At 44.4% G+C, this 25,291-nt stretch overlaps 1 protein-coding gene and 1 long non-coding RNA gene across 4 annotated transcripts; both read right to left on the bottom strand.

Annotated features, from left to right (window-relative positions):
* Positions 1 to 3,836: 3,836 nt before the first annotated feature.
* LOC135365992 (uncharacterized) lies at positions 3,837 to 11,883 on the bottom strand. 2 transcript variants are annotated; one of them, XR_010414052.1, is made up of 2 exons: positions 11,616 to 11,883; positions 3,837 to 5,052 (listed from the first exon to the last, which is right to left on the bottom strand). It is a non-coding gene; the product is annotated as an uncharacterized LOC135365992 (long non-coding RNA). The 2 variants fall into 2 exon arrangements; XR_010414053.1 differs by having other exon boundaries at positions 11,625 to 11,883.
* Positions 11,884 to 14,998: 3,115 nt separating this feature from the next.
* On the bottom strand, positions 14,999 to 23,233 carry LOC135366546 (uncharacterized). 2 transcript variants are annotated; one of them, XM_064599281.1, is made up of 2 exons: positions 22,981 to 23,233; positions 14,999 to 15,557 (listed from the first exon to the last, which is right to left on the bottom strand). In XM_064599281.1, exons 1-2 carry the CDS (start codon positions 23,062 to 23,064, stop codon positions 15,057 to 15,059), a joined length of 585 nt encoding a protein of 194 aa, XP_064455351.1. In that variant the 5' UTR covers positions 23,065 to 23,233; the 3' UTR covers positions 14,999 to 15,056. The 2 variants fall into 2 exon arrangements, with proteins under 2 accessions (XP_064455351.1, XP_064455352.1); XM_064599282.1 differs by having other exon boundaries at positions 22,990 to 23,233.
* Between the last annotated feature and the right edge of the window lie 2,058 nt (positions 23,234 to 25,291).

Genomic DNA, 25,291 nt, shown 5'->3' with positions numbered 1-25,291 from the left:
CGTTGCCACACACCACTGCTCGCGTCGAGAAGCGTCTATTCTACAACGACTATACGACTTAAAGGAGCAGTCTAGAGGCCCACAACTTTTGTTTCTGTTTTTGGTCAGCATGGAACGTTAGGCGGCCGAAAATAGTTTTCCCACAATTAGTGCAACCGTAGGTAAATTGGGACGCCTGCAATAGCTCCCCGAACCTCCCGTGCGAGAAACACCCTCCTTCGCCTTCACGATAGGCACGTGATGAGCGCCACCACACACGTCACTATGTGACGCAAGTGGTGAGGACGCTCCTCATTGGACTTGGGATCACATGATCGAGGTGAGCAACATCGCGCATGCCGGAACGTCTGCTACCGCTTCGGAGACGCCAAGCGTTCTCCGGCTTCGTGATGTCCGAAACGGAGGGTTTGAAGGCTGTCCACGACACAACCACGATTTTTTGGGACCGCAGACACCACGGGAAGAACGAGTGGTGCAGCCCGAAATTAACTGCGCTTGTACAGCAAAAACCACGTGCTTCTCGACAGTGTGCCGCCTGTCCGACAGCTTTCACCGCCCAGGTGCTTCAGTGGCTAACAGGTGGCGCCACAATACCGCCGCCATCGCTTGCTTTCTGCTACTGTGATTTTTTGAGATTGCACAGAAGTCAGGGATATATTACTCTTGTGATCGTAATCTTATGTTTTCTCAGGCTGCATATATGCTTCTTTTTTTTTAGAAAACGTGATATAAATCGTGTAAATAATAGAAGTCAACAAGAAGCAGCTCGCAATGTTCGTAACAGACGGTTTTTCCTACGAACGAATGAGGGGCTCTCTACCACCAACGTCACACTAGAGTGGGTGTGGTCTGCAGTTGGAGCGCTCCGGCCTGTCACCGCGGCAGCGATTTTCCAAATTAATTGCACCGTGGTGATACAACTTTGGACAGAAATATTTTGCGGGAATGCTTTTCACAGACTGCTTTACAAGATGACAGCAGTTTTGGGCCATGTTAGATACCACTTTAATGCTCCTTTAATGTCGCCAGGACACCTCCGCGTCTCCATAAAATAAGCCTTCTCCACTCGCCCAAACGCTCTCACTGAAACTGTTTTCACACTTGTAAAGGCGTAGTAACGCGCATGGCGCACGCCCTTTTCGTTGTAATTTTGGTAACATCATAATGGAGTACGGTTTAGCAGTAATTTTCTTTACTCGCATTTTGTCTGTCCTCTAAAATTCCCGTATTTCAAGGTAGAGCCCTGCGCGGATGAGATTTTTGGCATCCGCATCCGACCCGCATCCGCGCACACATTACCGCATCCGATCCGCATCCGCACCATACACAACAGTTTACATCCGCATCCGATCCGCTGAGCAAAACGCACCATCCGCATCCGATCCGCAAAATCCGCACGTTTCGAAAGACGCGTAAAGACCGCCGGAAGCATGTTGGTATAATTTCGGATGCCTCCATGCTGTCACGGAAGGACTCAGTCATGACGACAAGCAAAGGTAAACCTTTCAACAAACGCGATATGGAGAGACTTCTGGAACGCGTGGAACGCTACCTCGTCGGTGCTCGCGCGGTTCGAGACGCCAGAATGCCTCCTCTCCCGTCTTGGCGCCGTGCATGGACAAAGGTGAACCCGAGCATGCGCTATGCGCTCGCTGTCGGCTGTCGGCGCGCAATGCAAATAAATTGCTGGTGGAAAAATGACAGCACGCGGTATATCCGCATCCGATCCGCTACCGATCCGCTGCCTTCGTATCCGCATCCGATCCGCATCCGACCTCGCGCCATCCGCATCCGATCCGCACACCGCAGAAAGTGCTAAATTTTCATCCGAATCCGCAAGTATCTTGCGGATATCCGCGGATATCCGCTTCCATCCGCGGATGGTGCAGGGCTCTATTTCAAGGTATCATATTCTTGAGAACCGTATCGTAGACACTTGCACGTACTCGATTACCGGTAGCACGTATCTACGATATTCAAGACGTAATGGAAGCAATATTTGCACTGACACTTGATCTTTAGTAATGCTTTCTGTAAAATTTTGTAAAATATTATCCTGGAGGTATACAGCGTTATGCAACCAAGTTTAATGCGCATTGCCGCACACCTCTAAAGGTGTGAAAAAGTTTACAGGGTACTTGCGCTGTTGAAGCTGGTATTTCACATCTTCTCCTGGACTGCCGCAGACTCGACACCCCTCTAGCCGCGCTCAGAGGACGCCTACCCGAGCTGTGGTGCACAGGCCACTCTGCTCGGTCCAGTATGACATCCCACACAGCGATCTGTGACCAAAGCGGTTTTGATGTTCCACAGGTCTCATGCGCAGCCTGTGAACTCAAGTCCTGTCATCTCATTCGTCAGTGCCCCACCCTCGCATTACCCTAAAGGTACTGTAAAGCAGCACCGATCAAATGTCATTTAGTGTGGCTATTCGATAGTCCAAGCCACCAGGACAAAAACTGCGCAAGTTTCATTCCAATCGACGGTGCAATTAATTAGAAAATTTCAATTAAAGATTACGGGCAACACTGTACTAGGTATTCGAAATGAATCCGTACTCCTGCCACATACGGCGGCAACCACATTGCATGCGTAGGACACTGGGCCCGACATAACAATCCACCACAATCCACCACAAAATCCGCCCCTGCAATCCACACAACTATATCCACATCTGAGGACAAGCGGATAAGCGAACTAAAATGCCGTTGAAAAAAAATGTGTCAGACGTTCAAGAAGCCAGACAGCGTCGGGACTTGTTTGTTCACAGAGGTTCACAGAGAGGGTTTGTTCGTTCGAAAGAGGCCGCGAACAGAAGGAGCGCGCAGGCGCAGCAGAGAAGTACGGGAGAGCCTCCATCGAACAGCGGCTGGCGCTGGGTTACTTCGCAAAAAACACTGTTAACAGGGGTTTCAGAATGCATAGGTAAACAGGGAAACTAATATTATGGTTACTAAAATAACGAAGTTCCGATGTAATAGTGTGTAATACCAATTTTCAGTGTTGTACGCCGTACAGAGGGTTGTTCGACACCAGGCGTCGCACCACTCCACTACGCCGCATTTTTCATTGCAAATTAGAAATATTTATGGCGCGTTGTCGGTCGTATGGTTCCGCATATGGTATTTAGGAGCAACAAAGTCTCTAGTCACATCACCGGCATATCATGCTTGTCTACTGCTTTACAGTACCTTTAAACATCTTATTTTGGCTTTAATCTGTCATCATTCTTTCACCTTTTCTTAGTTTATCGTTTATCCTTTTTCTTCATTCCTTTTTTTCTTTTTGAATAGCAAGCAAACATACCGTTTTGCCTACCTTTCCTCATTTTTTTCTTTGTCCTAGTAAATATACCCCCCCCCCCCCGGGTATTTCAACTATCTTCGTCGTATGTCAGACGTTGATTAGGAGCGCTTCTGCTGCAAGATCTCCATGTCTCTGGCCGAAACTTCACCCCTGTTTGGTATGAGCATATAATGCACCAGCAGGACAGGTCACTCGTTCAAATTTCACGTTAACTAAACGTTTACAGCAAGTTCGTTACAATGGACATAACATTTTACCGAAGGTGGTCCCAAAAGTAAACTTTTTGCCGTCTGTCTAAGGGAGACGTTGCCCAATCCAGCAGAAAGCGCGTTGCTTTCTAGGCTGCACATCGAAATATCTCGTGAAAGATGAAAGCAAATGTCACTATTATTCTTACCTCCCAGCTATTTGATTACCACCGGGGGTCACCAACCAGCGTAGCCATCACTTGCATCGGGGTCCGATCGTATGTATTTTATGCCTATACAGAGAATGAGTAGCACAGCGGCTGGTGGACAACAAACGGTGAATCATCATCTTCATCCCAATTTATTTTTTCTTAAAACCGACCCAGCAACCAATCCCAATTTACAGATTGAGCTTAAAGGGACTATGAAACGATTTTTTTCTTCGTTTCGTTCGAAAGAAGACATTTTTCTGAGTCTAGAACCGAAATTTTACTTTCGTCGCGCGAGCGGATTTCTCGGGAGCGAATTTAAACGGAGCGGCGAAGGGAGGACAGCTGGCGCCACGCCGTGGCGAGCTGCCGAGCGGAGACACAACGGGTAACTTGACGCGACCACGGCCGGCTCAGCAACACGTCATCGTGACGTGTTGCCGAGCCGAGGAATCCCGCCAGGAGCATGCGCCGTAGGATCCCGCGTATGCGTTCATCGGGAGTGGAAATCTCCATGACAGCAGCTTTCGCGCGATCGGCAGATTTCGGCAGTGGCGGCAGCCACAGCGCGAGCTCGCGGCATTACTTGCCATTGTGCAACATCGGTGACGTAACGGGGAACCGAAGAGCGGTCCGTACAGTTACACCATCGGCAGGGAAATATGCGCGGGAGAGGAGGAACGCGGAAGAGACATTTCCAGCGCGCGCTCCTCGCAGAGTGGAGCGATTTCGTCCGGAAAAATTTGTGGCAGATTAGTTTCTCTGCGGGAAGAACAGTTTCCATCGAAAAAAAGTATGGGGGTTCGGGAAATTTCATAGTCCCTTTAAAACCGACCCAGCAACCAATCCCAATTTACAGATTGAGCTTAACACCAACAGAGATGGCATTGTCAAATATGTATCCTTTTTCTTGAGCTTCGGATACTCTTATCATGTCGAATCCCAAGGACATGTTGCATCTGGTTGTTGGTCTCTTGAAGACATCGGCCGAAGTGGATGAAAATGACGATTTCGTTTTCGAGACGTCTAACGTATTATCCATAGGATGGAAGACACTTAGAGTGTAGGGCGTCCTGAAAGGCCACGCGAGGAGCTGGTCAGTGGGACCTTTGCACGGGTTCAAATACAATCCCAGCCACAGTTCTCCGTCTTTGCGTTCACATCAGCCCTTAGTCGCATTGTGTATCCGTTTAATACAAAGCGGTCGCTGAACTTGATGACGTCTTTTCCTGAGCTGTGGCCTCGCTGATCAATTCACGAACCTCTTCCAAGTGCCAGTTCATCTCTGTCACCTTGCAGGTCGATCTCTTGAGCCTCTTAAGGATCGTATGCACGGTCGAGGAAGACTCCTGAATCGTGTAAGATGCAGTGTATTTTTCATTTATAGTATGGCAAAATTCACACGCGTCATATATATGTATATATATATACTCTACGTGCAGCCAAAGAGCTCCGTCGGGTGAGAGATTCACCACTGAAAGCCCAGTGCAAAGCCAGCGAAGTACATACAGGGTTTCCCAGCTAACTGTGAACATATTTTTTAAAAATATATATAACACTTCTTCCAAGATGAAATCAATTGCAATATAGCATATGCTGAAGGGCACTCCCTAGGAGGGCATTAGCAAAGTCCAAAGCCAATGTCTTAATTAACTTTCATTAATTAACTTTTTAATTATAAAAGCTACAAAGTTGTCCCAATGAGAACATCTGTTCCTTTCGGTCACCTGGTATCGTAGCCGTTTTCGGAACAAAAATCCGTTCGATAGATGGCCCGCAAAAAATTCCTGAAGGAACGCCATTTTTTTCTTTATTTTGTTCATTGCGCTTCTTAGAAGACGCGTCTTTCCTTCACTCCCAATGTGAGAGGGAGAAAGAGCACACTATCGCCTCTCGCGTCCTGGAAAAAGATTAAAAGGAAACAGAAAATGCAACCTAAGATAAGGCCAGTTCCGATAGAGTCACCCGATACATTTGTTTTTGTTTTGTTTCCGCAAGTTAAAGCTCCTCTTCGACGCATGAGGCGGCACTGTACTCCTTTCCCCTCTCACGTTGGGGATGCAAGGAAATACGCGTCTGCGAAGATGCGCAATGAACAAAATAAAGCAAAAAATAGCGTTCCTTCACGAATTTTTTGCGGGCGATCTATCGAACGGATTTTTGTTCTGAAAACGGCTACGATATCAGGTGACCGAAAGGAACAGATGTTCTCATTGGGACAACTTTGTAGCTTTTATAATTAAAAAGTTAAGTAATGAAAGTCAATTCAGACATTGCCTTTGGACTTTGCTAATGCCCTCCTAGGGAGTGCCCTTCAGCATATGCTATATTGCAGTTGATTTCATCTTGGAAGAAGTGTTATATATATTTTTAAAAAATATGTTCACAGTTAGCTGGGACACACTGTATACAGAGGGGGGTGAGGGGGAGTAGAGGGAACTTTTTGGCTGTTCGTAGAACATGTGTGTACAAGACCCAAACGTGGCCACACCAGTATTCAGTTCTGCTTTTCGCCAGGCACAATTTCTACCAGGCGATTGGTAATCTGCTGGTCGAAATAAATCAATGGGAGGAACGTGTTTTACTAGCAAGGCTGTGCTCGAAAAGAACGTAGTTCTTGTTTCGGCTCATTTGCATAGCGAAATTCCGCGATGCATATTTCAACACAAGTGCGCGTTTAAGGGGGAGGGGAATATATTTATTAGAACAAAGAGAGAAAAAAAAAGGAGGAAAGGTCAGCCAAATGGGACGTCGGCTTGCTATTCCGCAAAGAAACAAGAAAAAAAAAACAAAGAAAAGAATTTGGAAATAAAGGATGAACTAACAATCGATGAAAGAAGGATGAGATGGATTAAAGACAAGGATGACTTTAAAAAAAAGAATGACTAACGAACGATGAAAGGAGAATGAGAGAGATTAAAGAAAAGGCGATTGAAAAAAAGATAAGGTTAATGCGTTGAGGGTAAGGAGTGAGGGTGGGGCACTGAAGAATGAGATGGCACGACTTGAGTTCACAGGCTGTTCATGAGACCTGTGTCGCTCGGGAACGTCAAAACTACCTTGGTCACAGACCGCTGTGTGGGATGCAGTGATGGCCACTAACTACTTCTACTGTAGTTTAACTATAACTACTAACTACTTCGCGATGAAGTAGTTTAACTAGTAGTTCAACTACTTTTCCAGGGAAGCTTTACACAAACTAGTTTATTTAGTGGATAATTCAAACGAAAACTACAACATACTATGAGCAACACGGCATAGCTCGGCATTTCGGACCTTCGAAACTCAGGATCACAATCGTCTGATAGGCTCGAGTTCAGCCGTGACCACGAACTCGCATGAAGGTCGACATGGCGTATCGGTGAGTTCGATCATGCCGCATATTAGCGCACTCGGCAGATAATATCACACGTGCTCTGTTTACAAGCGTGTATATGGTGAGCGCGCTATAATATGGTCCATGATGTCGCTCACCGGTACGTCATGTCGACCTTAAGCGTGATTCCGTACCCGGTGACTGAACTCCGACGACTCTGACGGTGCACTCATTATGGAACTAGAATATCTGACATGGAAAAACTAAAACCAGACAGTACGAGTCCTTTTGCACTCATTATGGAACTAGAATATCTGACATGAAAAACCAAAACCAGACAGTACGAGTCCTTTTGCACTCATTATGGAACTAGAATATCTGACATGAAAAAACCAAAACCAGACAGTACGAGTCCTTTTGCACTCATTATGGAAAAACCAAAACCAGACAGTATACGAGTCCTTTTGCACTCATTATGGAACTAGAATATCTGACATGAAAAAGCCAAAACCACACAGTACGAGTCCTTTTGCACTCATTATGGAACTAGAATATCTGACATGAAAAAACCAAAACCAGACAGTACGAGTCCTTTTGCACTCATTATGGAACTAGAATATCTGACATGAAAAAACTAAAACCAGACAGTACGAGTCCTTTTGCACTCATTATGGAACTAGAATATCTGACATGAAAAAACCAAAACCAGACAGTACGAGTCCTTTTGCACTCGTTATGGAACTAGAGTATCTGACATGAAAAAACCAAAACCAGACAGTATACGAGTCCTTTTGCACTCATTATGGAACTAGAATGTCTGACATGAAAAAACCAAAACCAGACAGTATACGAGTCCTTTTGCACTCATTATGGAACTAGAATATCTGACATGAAAAAATCAAAACCAGACAGTACGAGTCCTTTTGCACTCATTATGGAACTAGAATATCTGACGTGAAAAAACCAAAACCAGACAGTATACGAGTCCTTTTGCACTCATTATGGAACTAGAATGTCTGACATGAAAAAGCCAAAACCAGACAGTACGACTCCTTTTGCACTCATTATGGAACTAGAATGTCTGACATGAAAAAGCCAAAACCAGACAGTACGACTCCTTTTGCACTCGTTATGGAACTAGAATATCTGACATGAAAAAACTAAAACCAGACAGTACGAGTCCTTTTGCACTCGTTATGGAACTAGAATATCTGACATGAAAAAGCCAAAACCAGACAGTACGAGTCCTTTTGCACTCATTATGGAACTAGAATGTCTGACATGAAAAAGCCAAAACCAGACAGTACGACTCCTTTTGCACTCATTATGGAACTAGAATATCTGACATGACAAAGCCAAAACCAGACAGTACGAGTCCTTTTGCACTCATTATGGAACTAGAATATCTGACATGAAAAAACCAAAACCAGACAGTATACGAGTCCTTTTGCACTCATTATGGAACTAGAATATCTGACATGAAAAAGCCAAAACCACACAGTACGAGTCCTTTTGCACTCATTATGGAACTAGAATATCTGACATGAAAAACCAAAACCAGACAGTACGAGTCCTTTTGCACTCATTATGGAACTAGAATATCTGACATGAAAAAACTAAAACCAGACAGTACGAGTCCTTTTGCACTCATTATGGAACTATAATATCTGACATGAAAAAACCAAAACCAGACAGTACGAGTCCTTTTGCACTCATTATGGAACTAGAATATCTGACATGAAAAAACCAAAACCAGACAGTATACGAGTCCTTTTGCACTCATTATGGAACTAGAATGTCTGACATGAAAAAACCAAAACCAGACAGTATACGAGTCCTTTTGCACTCATTATGGAACTAGAATATCTGACATGAAAAAACCAAAACCAGACAGTACGAGTCCTTTTGCACTCATTATGGAACTAGAATATCTGACATGAAAAAAACAAAACCAGACAGTATACGAGTCCTTTTGCACTCATTATGGAACTAGAGTATCTGACATGAAAAAACAAAAACCAGACAGTATACGAGTCCTTTTGCACTCATTATGGAACTAGAATGTCTGACATGAAAAACCAAAACCAGACAGTATACGAGTCCTTTTGCACTCATTATGGAACTAGAATGTCTGACATGAAAAAACCAAAACCAGACAGTACGAGTCCTTTTGCACTCATTATGGAACTAGAATGTCTGACATGAAAAAGCCAAAACCAGACAGTACGAGTCCTTTTGCACTCGTTATGGAACTAGAATATCTGACATGAAAAAGCCAAAACCAGGCACTACGAGTCCTTTTGCACTCATTATGGAGCTAGAATATCTGACATGAAAAAGCCAAAACCATACAGTACGAGTCCTTTTGCACTCATTATGGAACTAGAATATTTGACATGAAAAAGCCAAAACCAGACAGTACGAGTTCTTTTGCACTCATTATGGAACTAGAATATCGGACATGAAAAAGCCAAAACCAGACAGTACGAGTCCTTTTGCACTCATTATGGAACTAGAATATCTGACATGAAAAAGCCAAAACCAGACAGTACGAGTCCTTTCGCACTCATTATGGAGCTAGAATATCTGACATGAAAAAGACAAAACCATACAGTACGAGTCCTTTTGCACTCATTATGGAACTAGAATATTTGACATGAAAAAGCCAAAACCAGACAGTACGAGTCCTTTTACACTCATTATGGAACTAGAATATCTGACATGAAAAAGCCAAAACCAGACAGTACGAGCCCTTTTGCACTCATTATGGAACTAGAATATTTGACATGAAAAAGCCAAAACCAGACAGTACGAGTCCTTTTGCACTCATTATAGAGCTAGAATATCTGACATGAAAAAGCCAAAACCAGACAGTACGAGTCCTTTTGCACTCATTATGGAACTAGAATATTTGACATGAAAAAGCCAAAACCAGACAGTACGAGTCCTTTTGCACTCATTATGGAACTAGAATATCTGACATGAAAAAGCCAAAACCATACAGTACGAGTCCTTTTGCACTCATTATGGAACTAGAATATCTGACATGAAAAAGCCAAAACCAGACAGTACGAGTCCTTTTGCACTCATTATGGAACTAGAATATCTGACATGAAAAAGCCAAAACCAGACAGTACGAGTCCTTTTGCACTCATTATGGAACTAGAATATCTGACATGAAAAAGCCAAAACCAGACAGTACGAGTCCTTTTGCACTCATTATGGAACTAGAATATCTGACATGAAAAAGCCAAAACCAGACAGTACGAGTCCTTTTGCACTCATTATGGAACTAGAATATCTGACATGAAAAAGCCAAAACCAGACAGTACGAGTCCTTTTGCACTCATTATGGAACTAGAATGTCTGACATGAAAAAGCCAAAACCAGACAGTACGAGTCCTTTTGCACTCATTATGGAACTAGAATGTCTGACATGAAAAAGCCAAAACCAGACAGTACGAGTCCTTTTGCACTCATTATGGAACTAGAATATCTGACATGAAAAAGCCAAAACCAGACAGTACGAGTCCTTTTGCACTCATTATGGAACTAGAATATCTGACATGAAAAAGCCAAAACCAGACAGTACGAGTCCTTTTGCACTCATTATGGAACTAGAATATCTGACATGAAAAAGCCAAAACCAGACAGTACGAGTCCTTTTGCACTCATTATGGAACTAGAATATCTGACATGAAAAAGCCAAAACCAGACAGTACGAGTCCTTTTGCACTCATTATGGAACTAGAATATCTGACATGAAAAAGCCAAAACCAGACAGTACGAGTCCTTTTGCACTCATTATGGAACTAGAATATCTGACATGAAAAAGCCAAAACCAGACAGTACGAGTCCTTTTGCACTCATTATGGAACTAGAATATCTGACATGAAAAAAACAAAACCAGACAGTACGAGTCCTTTTGCACTCATTATGGAACTAGAATATCTGACATGAAAAAGCCAAAACCATACAGTACGAGTCCTTTTGCACTCATTATGGAACTAGAATGTCTGACATGAAAAAGCCAAAACCAGACAGTACGAGTCCTTTTGCACTCATTATGGAACTAGAATATCTGACATGAAAAAGCCAAAACCAGACAGTACGAGTCCTTTTGCACTCATTATGGAACTAGAATATCTCACATGAAAAAGCCAAAACCAGACAGTACGAGTCCTTTTGCACTCATTATGGAACTAGAATATCTGACATGAAAAAAACAAAACCAGACACTACGAGTCCTTTTGCACTCATTATGGAACTAGAATATCTCACATGAAAAAGCCAAAACCAGACAGTACGAGTTCCGGGTGAGAAACAGAAACCAGTACCGAAATTGCCTCGAAAACGGAAACGAGATTCTTAAAAGGAAACGGAAACAGAAACCGCTACCGAAAATCGTCCAGAAACGGAAACGAAATGCCGGGTTTTTCAGGTACTGGAAACGGAACCGGAAACAATAATATTTTCGGTAACCAATCGCGGTATGGTGAGACCGTGGTAGAACTGTCCAGCACCGTATACGATCACCAGAAAAGCCGTCATTAATTCCTCTCTCACGGAGGTGTGTCGTGCATTAATTTGACTTACATTTCTTACCTCCCCTTCTCCCATGAAATCCGCAGCTGACGCCAGGCATGCGACGAACAGGAAAGTCATCCAAAAGAAGGCCATGTTAACCGATTCGTATGCACTCTTCAGTTTGATCGATGGGCGTGCAATTTCTTTGTCTGACCTCATTTGAGCTTCTGAATACACATCATCCGCGATCCTATAAGTATACCATTAGCCATATCAGTGATATCCGCGATATCATTCAAATTGACAACTGCGTTGTTGACGACCGCTTTCATAAACGACGTTTATTAGGCGTCGTACTGAGACAATGGGTAGGCATAGTTGCCAAGTGGAAATGCGCTCTCAGCAGTCTTATCTGCGATGCATCCTTGTAAGTCATGGCGCCTGATTAGATTACAATTGACAATCGCTCTTCTTGCACATCCAATGTAGTCCCCATGGGCTGAAGGTGTTCCAGCTGCCAGGATTATGCATGTTCATTTGCGCTCCACACCAGTGTTGCACCCGATACCGAAATATGGTGGAGCGATACGGGTTCTCGTTCCTTGAGTAAAAAGTATCGAAATACCGATATCGATACTTCTTGTCAGCTATGCCGATATCCTAAATAGTAGAAACGGTCGTGATATTCTGAAAGCCCACATCCAACTCTCCCCACAATGCACCTTCATTCTGCAGGTTCGGTACAACACCATGTAAAAAACAAGAAAAGAAAAAAAAACATAATTCATTCCGAAACAGTCATGCGCGCAGCCATGTTTATAACGTAGATGCACCCGAACGGGCACTGTGACGTAAGTCCATACCTCTCATCAAGATGCCGCATTAGTTCGTCGAATGCACCTCGCGACGTGTTTTTTACAGCGCAGTTGCACTACCGCTTGAGAAAAGTTGGTTCTCCCCAATGCTGTTCCCTGCGGATATATAGAGCACATTCTTCTTCATCGCCCACACCTTCCCGAACCGTACTCTCCACCGGGGCCTTAATCGCTTCATCGTCGTTACGGTCGTTGTCGTTACAAGCTAACGATTGGCGGGAAATTTAAAAATGTGGGCACGTGATAAAACACGTGCACGGCGCTCTTCGCGCGATACGTGAAGGCTGTGGTACACGTCACGCGCAATGTGTCACGTGCCCACCTTTTTGAATTTCCCGCCACTCGTTAGCTTGTAACAACCGTAACGACGATGAAGCGATTAAGCCCCCAGGGCAGATAACGATAGCATTCGAGATAATGGTTGGCTAGGAGCATGCTATGCGATGAAGTTCATTTTTAAGAGTGAAGGGCGTACATTTCGTATTCCTCACCAGATAGACACACCAGAGTGGCTGTCACAAAAACACCGTAAAAACCGAGAAAAGAGAGCGAGAAATACGACGCTTACATCCCAAACGAGCGAGTTTTACAGCGAGAGCTGGAAAGCGACGCGAGGACGATGCTACCTCGCTTAGGTCGCGTCCAGCGCCCCTGTTACCGAAGGTGCACTCGTGAGAAACTCGTGCAAAATGCGTAGCTCTCTAAACCATCTCACGTATTGCCCTTTCTAGATATTCTAAACTTTTTTATACACGATAAGAGACTGTGCACAACGTGATTATGAATGAAGAATTGTATTCGTTTAGTACATCTACCAAGCGCACAGGGGGAGAAGGAACATGTTTAATGCAAATAACAAAAGTGAGAAGGGAAAGGTTAGCCATGATGTAGGCTTGCTATTCCCAAAAGCTAACAAACAAACAAAAGAAGATAAAAGCAGCAGAGACACAAAAAATATGAAAATATACAGAAGAAACAGCTCCTTCACTAACCGTTGTGCAGGCAATCATATTGGACGTATCAGAGAGTGCCCGAGAGATTTGATTCCCGAAGGAATCGTGTCAGCGCAGACGTGAGGGGGCGGGGGGAGGGATATGCTTATTTAAGCTAAAGGAAAGGGAGAAGGTCAGACAGGCCAAGGCCGACTTGCTATTCCCAAAAGAGAAAAAGGAAGCAGACGTGACTTCAGCGTGCCGAGATAGATTTGTGCACTGTTTTGATTGACATCTTTTAATACCCTTTGTGTGACCGCGTGCGTGATTTTTCAGCTTTAGCTCTGTGTGTTTTTTTTTTTTTCTCTCACCGGCCCTGCTGGGAGGACAGTGCGCCCTGGGCCACCTTCATAGGAAACCTTACCAACATCTAAGGAGAACCCTGAGAAAACATCCAGACAGCGCAGTCGGGTCACCTCCCAATTTCGATGTGGAAGGCGTTTACAGCAAGTTCGTTACAATGGACATAACATTTTACCGAAGGCGGTCCCAAAAGTAAACTTTTTGCCGTCTATCTATAAGGGAGACGTTGCCCAATCCAGCAGAAAGCGCGTTGCTTTCTAGGCTGCACATCGAAATATCTCGTGAAAGATGAAAGCAAATGTCACTATTATTCTTACCTCCCAGCTATTTGATTACCACCGGGGGTCACCAACCAGCGTAGCCATCACTTGCATCGGGGTCCGATCGTATGTATTTTATGCCTATACAGAGAATGAGTAGCACAGCGCAGACTTGTGCCCGTTACCAGAAAATAGGAACTAAATACCGTTACCCGTTACTTCAGAAAAAAGTAGCTAAATACGTTACTCGTTACCAACATACAAAAGTAACGAGTTCTCGTTACTCACAAGTAACGAGTTACTTTTTCGTTACCACCGCCAACAAACATGCCGTCACTTGCCTTCAACTCATTATTAATGAGAAATTGCACTTCACAAGAAGCTGATACTCGAAATTTACATCAGTGATCTTCGTTCTCTTTCGTGTGATGACATCTGCTGCCGAAGTGGGGGTGATCGGAGGTTATGAAAACACAAGAAAAGACACCGGTTTTCGTGCCACCGATCACCAACGGTTCCCAAAAACAGACGAGGGGCTGCGTCATAATTTAGGGCGCTCAGAAGCTTAGCAAAGACAAGAAAAGGCTAGAAGCCGAAACGCGTTTTTTTGTAGCCATAGCACAATAGGTACCCATTCTTGGGAAGGAGTGATGGTCGGAGATTACGGAAACAAGAGAAAGGACAAGGGCCTTCGTTTAAGACGATTCAGCACGTCAACAACACATCCAACGAGGGACTGCAATAATACTTTGAGTCACACGTGGTCGTGTGTCACGCAGGTCCACGCATTGCGCCACACGGAGTGCCGAAATGTGCTCCCCCGCGCTGAAGAAAAGGAACGAGTAACTCAATAACGCGTTACCAATTTTTGTAACTGATTCCGTTACTATTACCATTTTTTTAAAAAGTAACTGAATCGTTACTTCGTTACCAAAAAAAGTAACCGTTACCAAGTAACGAGTTACTTGTAACGAGTTAGGCACAACTCTGGCCACAGCGGCTGGTGGACAACAAACGGTGAATCATCGTCTTAATCCCAATTTATTTTTTCTTAAAACCGACCCAGCAACCAATCCCAATTTACAGATTGAGCTTAACACCAACAGAGATGGCATTGTCAAATATGTATCCTTGTTCTTCTGCTTCGGATGCTCTTATCACCTTGGAGAATCCAAAGGCGGCGTTGCATCCGGTTGTTGGTCTCTTGAAGACATCGGCCGAAGTGGATGAAAATGACGATACCGTTTTCGAGACGTCTAACGTATTCTCCATAGGATGGAAGACAGTTAGAGTGTAGGGAGTCCTGAAAGGCCATGCGAGAAGCTGGTCAGTGGGACCTTCGCACGGGTTCAAATACAATCCCAGCCACAGTTCTCCGTCTATGCGTTCCACTTTAGCCCTTAGTCGCATTGTGTATCCGTTCAATACAAAGCGGTCGCTGAACTTGATGACGTCTTTTCCTGAGCTGCTGGCTTCGCTGATCAATTCACGAACCCCTTCCAAGTGCCAGTTCATCTCTGTCACCTTGCAGGTCGATCTCTTGAGCCTCTTAAGGATCGTATGCACGGTCGAGGAAGACTCCTGAATCGTGTAAGATGCAGTGTATTTTTCATTTATAGTATGGCAAAATTCATACGCGTCATATATTGACTATGGCTTGCTATTCGGCAAAGAAACAAGAAAAAAAAACAAAGAAAAGAATTTGGAAATAAAGGATGAACTAACAAACGATGAAAGAAGGATGAGATAGATTAAAGACAAGGATGACTTTAAAAAAAAGATGACTAACGAACGATGAAAGGGAGAATGAGAGAGATTAAAGAAAAGACGATTGAAAAAAAGATAAGGTTAATGCGTCGAGGGTAAGGAGTGACGGTGGGGCACTGAAGAATGAGATGGCACGACTTTAGTTCACAGGCTGTTCATAAGACCTGTGTCACTCAGGAACGTCAAAACTACCTTGGTCACAGACCGCTGTGTGGGATGCAGTGATGGCCACTAACTACTTCTACTGTAGTTTAACTATAACTACTAACTACTTCGCGATGAAGTAGTTTAACTAGTAGTTCAACTACTTTTCAGGGTAGGTAGTTAAAACTACTTATTTAACTACTGCAATACTACTTTAACTACATCTATAACTACTTAACGTTGTCCATCAACATCAATCCCATTCTATAGTGTTCTTGGACACCTAAATATGAATCGCTAGCAGTGAAAAAAGTGAAGGTTTAGTACACATGCACGGTACAAGTACTCCGCACCTCCGTTCTCATCAAACAAGTAGCTCAAGCTTAATAAACATATCCCCCCCCCCTCGGAAGCACAATCGTGTCGTAAAGCTTGCGGCAAAATTGGAAGTAGTTGGCGCCTGCTGCAGTAACCTAACTACTGTAGTTAACTACTCGAAATAGTAGTTTAACTAGTAGTTACCACTACATTTCTGCAAGTAGTTGATAACTACTTTCTAACTATAAACAGTAGTTTAACTAGTAGTTTAACTACATGTAGTTAACTACTGGGCCGAGCAGAGTGGCCCAGTACGACCGCTGTTGCACCGCTGCTCGAGTAGGCGTCGTCTGAGCATGGCTCGAGGGGCGTCGAGGAGAAGACTTGGAATATCAGCTACAACAGCGTAAGTGGGGCATTTGGGCGAGTGGAGAAGACTCATTTTATAGAGAAGCAGAGGAGTCCTGGCGACATTAAATCGTAGTCGGTGTAGAATGGACGCTTGTCGACGCGAGCAGTGATGTGTGGCAACGAAAACCATCAACGGGTCGATGGACAGGAGATGATCGTTCAATCGGACAGCGTCCTCTTGAAACTTCCAAAGTGCCGCTGTGGCGGATTCGGCGTATCTGTACTCGACATGCTGAAGCTGAAAGTGCTAGTGAACAGTTATTGAAGGTGACGTCCCCATGTGCCCGACGTGCTAAGGCGACCGCGCGGGCGTTTCCGTGCAGGCTGGTGTGTCTGGGTACCCATTGGAAACACAGGCTATGACCCGAGGATAGAAGTCGGTTGTATGTTGCGACTATCATGGTGTCTAGGCCGCCGATTGTTCTGGTACAATAATTTGCCAGAACTTCTAGCGCCACCTTACTGTCCGTGAACACAGTCCACGCGCCAAGCGCTGGTCCTGCAATGTGGTTCAACCAGGTCAGTATGGCGAAGAGCTCGGACTAGATAGACGACGTTTCGTAGGGGAGTGTATGCGCCACTTCAAGGTTTTCATGTGGGATATAAAAGGGTGCCGTTGATCAGGCTTGAGACACTGATCATCGGTGTACACAGCGAGTTGTTGAAAGTAAGCTGAGCACGGGTGCTCTAACGTAAGTTGATGAACAACAACGGGAGGTACAGAGTTTTTCTTCCGAAGACCAGGAATGTGATCACATACAGGAGGCCTGCGAAGAGTCCACATTGGAGGGGCATCGGAACGCACTGATAGTGTGGTGGGGAGGCACACTTTCAGGCGGCCAAAAGGCATTACTAAAGCTAGAGTCCGGGCAATGAATATCGATGAGCCGAAAATAATGGTAGAAGTGCTGCGTGAGGTACCGCGCATAAACCCGGAGTGTTTCTACGATTCGTGGGACGCCTGCTGGCGTTTCGCGTGCCTGTGCCAGGACAAAGTAGGTCTCTGTCGTTCTGGGAGCTCCCAAACAGAGCGGAGGTCTCGAGCCTGAATATTGAGAAACTCGCGCTCTCCTTACACGCTGAGGCCATGTAGAATAGGCAGGCTGTACCGCAATGTGCCCGGAATCAACGCTGTGTGCACGTGACGGAGGTTAGCGCATGACAGGCCCCACGACGATCCAGCGATGCAACGTATAGAGCATTTACAGAACCGCTGGTCTTGGTGGCCATTGTTTTTACATGCCGGTGCTACGTCATGCCTCTGTCTAATGTCACGCCAAGGTACTTGCAATGAGGCACAAAGTCCAGCGGTGCCCCACTGACGAACGACGGATACTTTTGTAATAAGCGTCGGGTAAGTGCCATGGCAAAGGTCTTAACAGGGGAGACGGATAAGCTTCGGTCGGCAAGGTATTCTATTCGAAGGCGCATTGTAACCGCGTTGTTTAAACGTGGAATGGCATTCAACGAGGAACATCTCGCGTTCTGTTACTCTGCTTTTGCGCGAAATCTCTTCATTCAATGAAGTTATTCAATGAAGTTGGACGAAGTAATGAATTGTAGGTGATTAGTGATGTTGTAAGTTACATGCGTTCTTCGAGGTAATGTCCGGCTGATCATATAACTCAGCTGGAAAAACGGAATCTATTTTGCTCTGCTTTTTTAATAAAAAATTTCGTATCGAATAAAAATAAACAGCGTGTACACATATAGGTTACAGAGGTTGAGATGTCAGACGGGTGCGAAGTTGAATAACGGTAGAATAATATGATACGGACAACTGATTCCAGGGAAGCTTTACACAAACTAGTTTATTTAGTGTATAATTCAAACGAAAACTACAACATACTATGCGCAACACGGCAGAGCTCGGCATTTCGGACCTTCGAAACTCAGGATCACAATCGTCTGATAGGCTCGAGTTCAGCCGTGACCACGAACTCGCGTGAAGGTCGACATGGCGTATCGGTGAGTTCGATCACGCCGCATATTAGCGCACTCGGCAGATAATATCACACGTGCTCTGTTTACAAGCGTGATTGTATATGGTGAGCGCGCTATAATATGGCCCATGATCTCGCTCACCGAGGACTGAACTCCCGCTCAAATTCACGCTGCTATCCTTATATTGTAATCCTAATTCGCTTCCATTCGTAAAATCACGGTCTCTCGTCGCTCGTTTCCCTAAACAAGTCGCTCCATTGTATTCCGCCGGAGTTTCCTCACCAGAGAGAGTATGGAGCAGGGTTTGCTACCGGAAACGGAAGCGAGAAACAATAATTACCGAAATTCAACAAGAATCGAAAATGGAAACAGAAACGAAATTGTTTTAGCTTCCACTATCAGAAACCGAAACCGAAACGAAATTCAAAATTGGTAACGTTAACGTTAACCAAATTCGCAGGACGTTTCCATCAGTGTTTTCGCGTGAACACGAAAATTGCATATATTCGCACTATTCTTCCAGTCATCATTCATTCGTTCGTTTACTTTCGGGACTTTCTTTCCTGCTGAGCCCACTGCGCAGCAAGATGAGCGCGAAAGCTTTTGGATGACGCGTTATGTTTGCGCACGAGCGGAGACTTTCGAAACTTGAAGGCATGTGTTTCCGCAACCTAGCGAGCCATCTACTTGCGGTGTATAAAATTCGTGACGATCTTTGCACTAAAGTCTTTAGTGTTTGTGTTTGGTGTGGCTGTCCTTTTGCACTCATTATGGAACTAGAATATTTGACATGAAAAAGCCAAAACCAGACAGTACGAGTTCTTTTGCACTCATTATGGAACTAGAATATCTGACATGAAAAAACTAAAACCAGACAGTACGAGTCCTTTTGCACTCATTATGGAACTAGAATATCTGACATGCAAAAACCAAAACCAGACAGTACGAGTCCTTTTGCACTCATTATGGAACTAGAATATCTGACATGAAAAAGCCAAAACCAGGCACTACGAGTCCTTTTGCACTCGTTATGGAGCTAGAATATCTGACAAGAAAAAGCCAAAACCAGACAGTACGAGTCCTTTTGCACTCATTATGGAGCTAGAATATCTGACACGAAAAAGCCAAAACCAAACAGTACGAGTTCTTTTGCACTCATTATAGAACTATAATATCTGACATGAAAAAACTAAAACCATGCACTACGAGTCCTTTTGCACTCGTTATGGAACTAGAATATCTGACATGAAAAAGCCAAAACCAGGCACTACGAGTCCTTTTGCACTCATTATGGAGCTAGAATATCTGACATGAAAAAGCCAAAACCAGACAGTACGAGTCCTTTTGCACTCATTATGGAGCTAGAATATCTGACAAGAAAAAGCAAAAACCAGACAGTACGAGTCCTTTTGCACTCATTATGGAACTAGAATATCTGACATGAAAAAGCCAAAACCAGGCACTACGAGTCCTTTTGCACTCGTTATGGAGCTAGAATATCTGACAAGAAAAAGCCAAAACCAGACAGTACGAGTCCTTTTGCACTCATTATGGAGCTAGAATATCTGACACGAAAAAGCCAAAACCAAACAGTACGAGTTCTTTTGCACTCATTATAGAACTATAATATCTGACATGAAAAAACTAAAACCATGCACTACGAGTCCTTTTGCACTCGTTATGGAACTAGAATATCTGACATGAAAAAGCCAAAACCAGGCACTACGAGTCCTTTTGCACTCATTATGGAGCTAGAATATCTGACATGAAAAAGCCAAAACCAGACAGTACGAGTCCTTTTGCACTCATTATGGAGCTAGAATATCTGACAAGAAAAAGCAAAAACCAGACAGTACGAGTCCTTTTGCACTCATTATGGAGCTAGAATATCTGACATGAAAAAGCCAAAACCAGACAGTACGAGTCCTTTTGCACTCATTATGGAGCTAGAATATCTGACACGAAAAAGCCAAAACCAGACAGTACGAGTTCTTTTGCACTCATTATAGAACTAGAATATCTGACATGAAAAAACTAAAACCAGGCACTACGAGTCCTTTTGCACTCGTTATGGAACTAGAATATCTGACATGAAAAAGCCAAAACCAGGCACTACGAGTCCTTTTGCGCTCATTATGGAGCTAGAATATCTGACATGAAAAAGCCAAAACCAGACAGTACGAGTCCTTTTGCACTCATTATGGAACTAGAATATCTGACATGCAAAAACCAAAACCAGACAGTACGAGTCCTTTTGCACTCATTATGGAACTAGAATATCTGACATGAAAAAGCCAAAACCAGGCACTACGAGTCCTTTTGCACTCGTTATGGAGCTAGAATATCTGACAAGAAAAAGCCAAAACCAGACAGTACGAGTCCTTTTGCACTCATTATGGAGCTAGAATATCTGACACGAAAAAGCCAAAACCAAACAGTACGAGTTCTTTTGCACTCATTATAGAACTATAATATCTGACATGAAAAAACTAAAACCATGCACTACGAGTCCTTTTGCACTCGTTATGGAACTAGAATATCTGACATGAAAAAGCCAAAACCAGGCACTACGAGTCCTTTTGCACTCATTATGGAGCTAGAATATCTGACATGAAAAAGCCAAAACCAGACAGTACGAGTCCTTTTGCACTCATTATGGAGCTAGAATATCTGACAAGAAAAAGCAAAAACCAGACAGTACGAGTCCTTTTGCACTCATTATGGAACTAGAATATCTGACATGAAAAAGCCAAAACCAGGCACTACGAGTCCTTTTGCACTCGTTATGGAGCTAGAATATCTGACAAGAAAAAGCCAAAACCAGACAGTACGAGTCCTTTTGCACTCATTATGGAGCTAGAATATCTGACACGAAAAAGCCAAAACCAAACAGTACGAGTTCTTTTGCACTCATTATAGAACTATAATATCTGACATGAAAAAACTAAAACCATGCACTACGAGTCCTTTTGCACTCGTTATGGAACTAGAATATCTGACATGAAAAAGCCAAAACCAGGCACTACGAGTCCTTTTGCACTCATTATGGAGCTAGAATATCTGACATGAAAAAGCCAAAACCAGACAGTACGAGTCCTTTTGCACTCATTATGGAGCTAGAATATCTGACAAGAAAAAGCAAAAACCAGACAGTACGAGTCCTTTTGCACTCATTATGGAGCTAGAATATCTGACATGAAAAAGCCAAAACCAGACAGTACGAGTCCTTTTGCACTCATTATGGAGCTAGAATATCTGACACGAAAAAGCCAAAACCAGACAGTACGAGTTCTTTTGCACTCATTATAGAACTAGAATATCTGACATGAAAAAACTAAAACCAGGCACTACGAGTCCTTTTGCACTCGTTATGGAACTAGAATATCTGACATGAAAAAGCCAAAACCAGGCACTACGAGTCCTTTTGCGCTCATTATGGAGCTAGAATATCTGACATGAAAAAGCCAAAACCAGACAGTACGAGTCCTTTTGCACTCGTTATGGAACTAGAATATCTGACATGAAAAAGCCAAAACCAGACAGTACGAGTCCTTTTGCACTCGTTATGGAACTAGAATATCTGACATGAAAAAGCCAAAACCAGACAGTACGAGTCCTTTTGCACTCGTTATGGAACTAGAATATCTGACATGAAAAAGCCAAAACCAGGCACTACGAGTCCTTTTGCACTCATTATGGAGCTAGAATATCTGACACGAAAAAGCCAAAACCAGACAGTACGAGTCCTTTTGCACTCATTATGGAGCTAGAATATCTGACACGAAAAAGCCAAAACCAGACAGTACGAGTCCTTTTGCACTCATTATGGAACTAGAATATCTGACATGAAAAAGCCAAAACCAGACAGTACGAGTCCTTTTGCACTCGTTATGGAACTAGAATATCTGACATGAAAAAGCCAAAACCAGGCACTACGAGTCCTTTTGCACTCATTATGGAGCTAGAATATCTGACATGAAAAAGCGAAAACCAGACAGTACGAGTCCTTTTGCACTCGTTATGGAACTAGAATATCTGACATGAAAAAGCCAAAACCAGACAGTACGAGTCCTTTTGCACTCATTATGGAACTAGAATATCTGACATGAAAAAGCCAAAGCCAGACAGTACGAGTTCCGGGTGAGAAACAGAAACCAGTACCGAAATTGCCTCGAAAACGGAAACGAGATTCTTACAAGGAAACGGAAACAGAAACCGCTACCGAAAATCGTCCAGAAACGGAAACGAAATGCCGAGTTTTTCAGGTACTGGAAACGGAACCGGAAACAATAATATTTTCGGTAACCAATCGTGGTATGGTGAGACCGTGGTAGAACTGTCCAGCACCGTATACGATCACCAGAAAAGCCGTCATTAATTCCTCTCTCACGGAGGTGTGTCGTGCATTAATTTGACTTACATTTCTTACCTCCCCTTCACCCATGAAATCCGCAGCTGACGCCAGGCATGCGACGAACAGGAAAGTCATCCAAAAGAAGGCCATGTTAACCGATTCGTATGCACTCTTCAGTTTGATCGATGGGCGTGCAATTTTCTTTGTCTGACCTCATTTGAGCTTCTGAATACACATCATCCGCGATCCTATAAGTATACCATTAGCCATATCAGTGATATCCGCGATATCATTCAAATTGACAACTGCGTTGTTGACGACCGCTCTCATAACACGACGTTTATTACGCGTCGTACTGAGACAATGGGTAGGCATAGTTGCCAAGTGGAAATGCGCTCTCAGCAGTCTTATCTGCGATGCATCCTTGTAAGTCATGGTGCCTGATTAGATTACAATTGACAATCGCTCGTCTTGCACATCCAATGTAGTCCCCATGGGCTGAAGGTGTTCCAGCTGCCAGGATTATGCATGTTCATTTGCGCTCCACACCAGTGTTGCACCCGATACCGAAATATGGTGGAGCGATACAGGTTCTCGTTCCTTGAGTAAAAAGTATCGAAATACCGATATCGATACTTCTTGTCAGCTATGCCGATATCCTAAATAGTAGAAACGGTCGTGATATTCTGAAAGCCCACATCCAACTCTCCCCACAATGCACCTTCATTCTGCCAGTTCGGTACAACACCATGTAAAAAAAAAGAAAAAATAAGAAAGAAAACATAATTCATTCCGAAACAGTCATGGGCGCAGCCATGTTTATAACGTAGATGCACCCGAACGGGCACTGTGACGTAACTCCATACCTCTCCTCAAGATGCCGCATTACTTCGTCGAATGCACCTCGCGATGTGTTTTTCACAGCGCAGTTGCACTATACCGCTTGAGACAAGTTGGTTCTCCCCAATGCTGTTCCCTGCGGTGCTGTGAGAAGATATAGAGCATGTAGAGGAGGTGGTGTCCCTCTACATGAGTCCTGACCGGCGATGATGGAATGTCCCAGCGGGCAGATGAACGTGGCCTCACGCTAGGACGGTGCCGGTAGAACTGGCTGCCAGGCGCAGTAGCGCGCGACAGCAGAGGCGCGTCGTCATCTTCCACGGGCCGCCACAAGCACATTCTTCTTCATCGCCCACACCTTCCCGAACCGTACTCTCCGGATTCCTTAACGCGCTGGACTCTCGCCCCATCTCTCTCACAAAATTGCTTGGTCCCTGGCCACATCCAGCCCACCAACGCTCTGCCCTCAAAGCTCTCTTCACCTTTCTGGGTACCATAGGACCTCGATCCTCATTATGAAGGGGCTCATTATTTCATTCCCCGCATCAGCACCAGCAATGGGGCGGCGCGTCCAGCCTCTGTTCCACATGTGATGCGCGTGGTGACCTCCATCACGTCCTCCTGGTCTGCGGAGAGTACGATCGCGAGCGCGCCCTCATGAAAACTGCTCTCCAACGCGTCGGTCAACGCCAGTCCGACTTAGCCAAAATTCTCGGGCCATGGGGTCGGACCCCTCACATCTGATGCAAGGCCACGAGCTGTTGCTGAGTTCCTCTCCTTCACAGGACTAACGGACGTACTCTAACTGGACACCTTACCATCATCATCACTTTCTCATTCCTTCCACAAGCGCAATGGGGCAGTGCACCGCCATAACGGCGGATAATGACCCACCACATCATCATCCCATTTATGTGTGTGTGTGTGGGGGGGGGTAGAGTGTCGCCCCTGGCGATGAAACTCCCCATTCACAATAGAGTTGTTTGTTGTTCGAAACTATACAACACACCCTGCTTCACTGTGCTGCAGTGCGGAAAAAATACCTTGGTCACTGCAGGAATTCTACGCTGGGTGATGTCCTACATCCCCCAGAGGCTCTTTCAAGGAAAACCTCTCAAAAATTCGCAGCCTCGTCCACTTTCTCCAGTGGTCTGGACTCGCCCAAAGACTATGAGTACTGCTCCAGTCTTCTCACCAATTCTGGCTGTGACTGCCCTGGATATATTAACTTTCGGGCGTCATCATTCCTTCACCTGTTATCACATCATCTCATCTCATCCTGGCTACAGTCGTGACGCTGCCCATGTAAGCGACGTCAACAACGGCAAGCCGGTTTTTCGCCACCACGAAATCTAATGTGACCAACAGCATGTATTGCACGCTTTGGAACGGATAAAAGACTGTCGATATTTTGTTTGGCTCGTAGTGGACCACACTAGAAGGCAATAAGTTAAAAGCGTCTGCGGACGTGGGACTAATAGACGACCCGCATCCATACGTCATTGGTTAACGTAACACCAACAGCGCAAAGCATGCT

Source organism: Ornithodoros turicata, chromosome 8 (assembly GCF_037126465.1).
Source record: "Ornithodoros turicata isolate Travis chromosome 8, ASM3712646v1, whole genome shotgun sequence".
NCBI classification, from domain to species: Eukaryota; Metazoa; Arthropoda; class Arachnida; order Ixodida; family Argasidae; genus Ornithodoros; species Ornithodoros turicata.
This window is presented reverse-complemented; position numbering and strand designations above follow the sequence as displayed.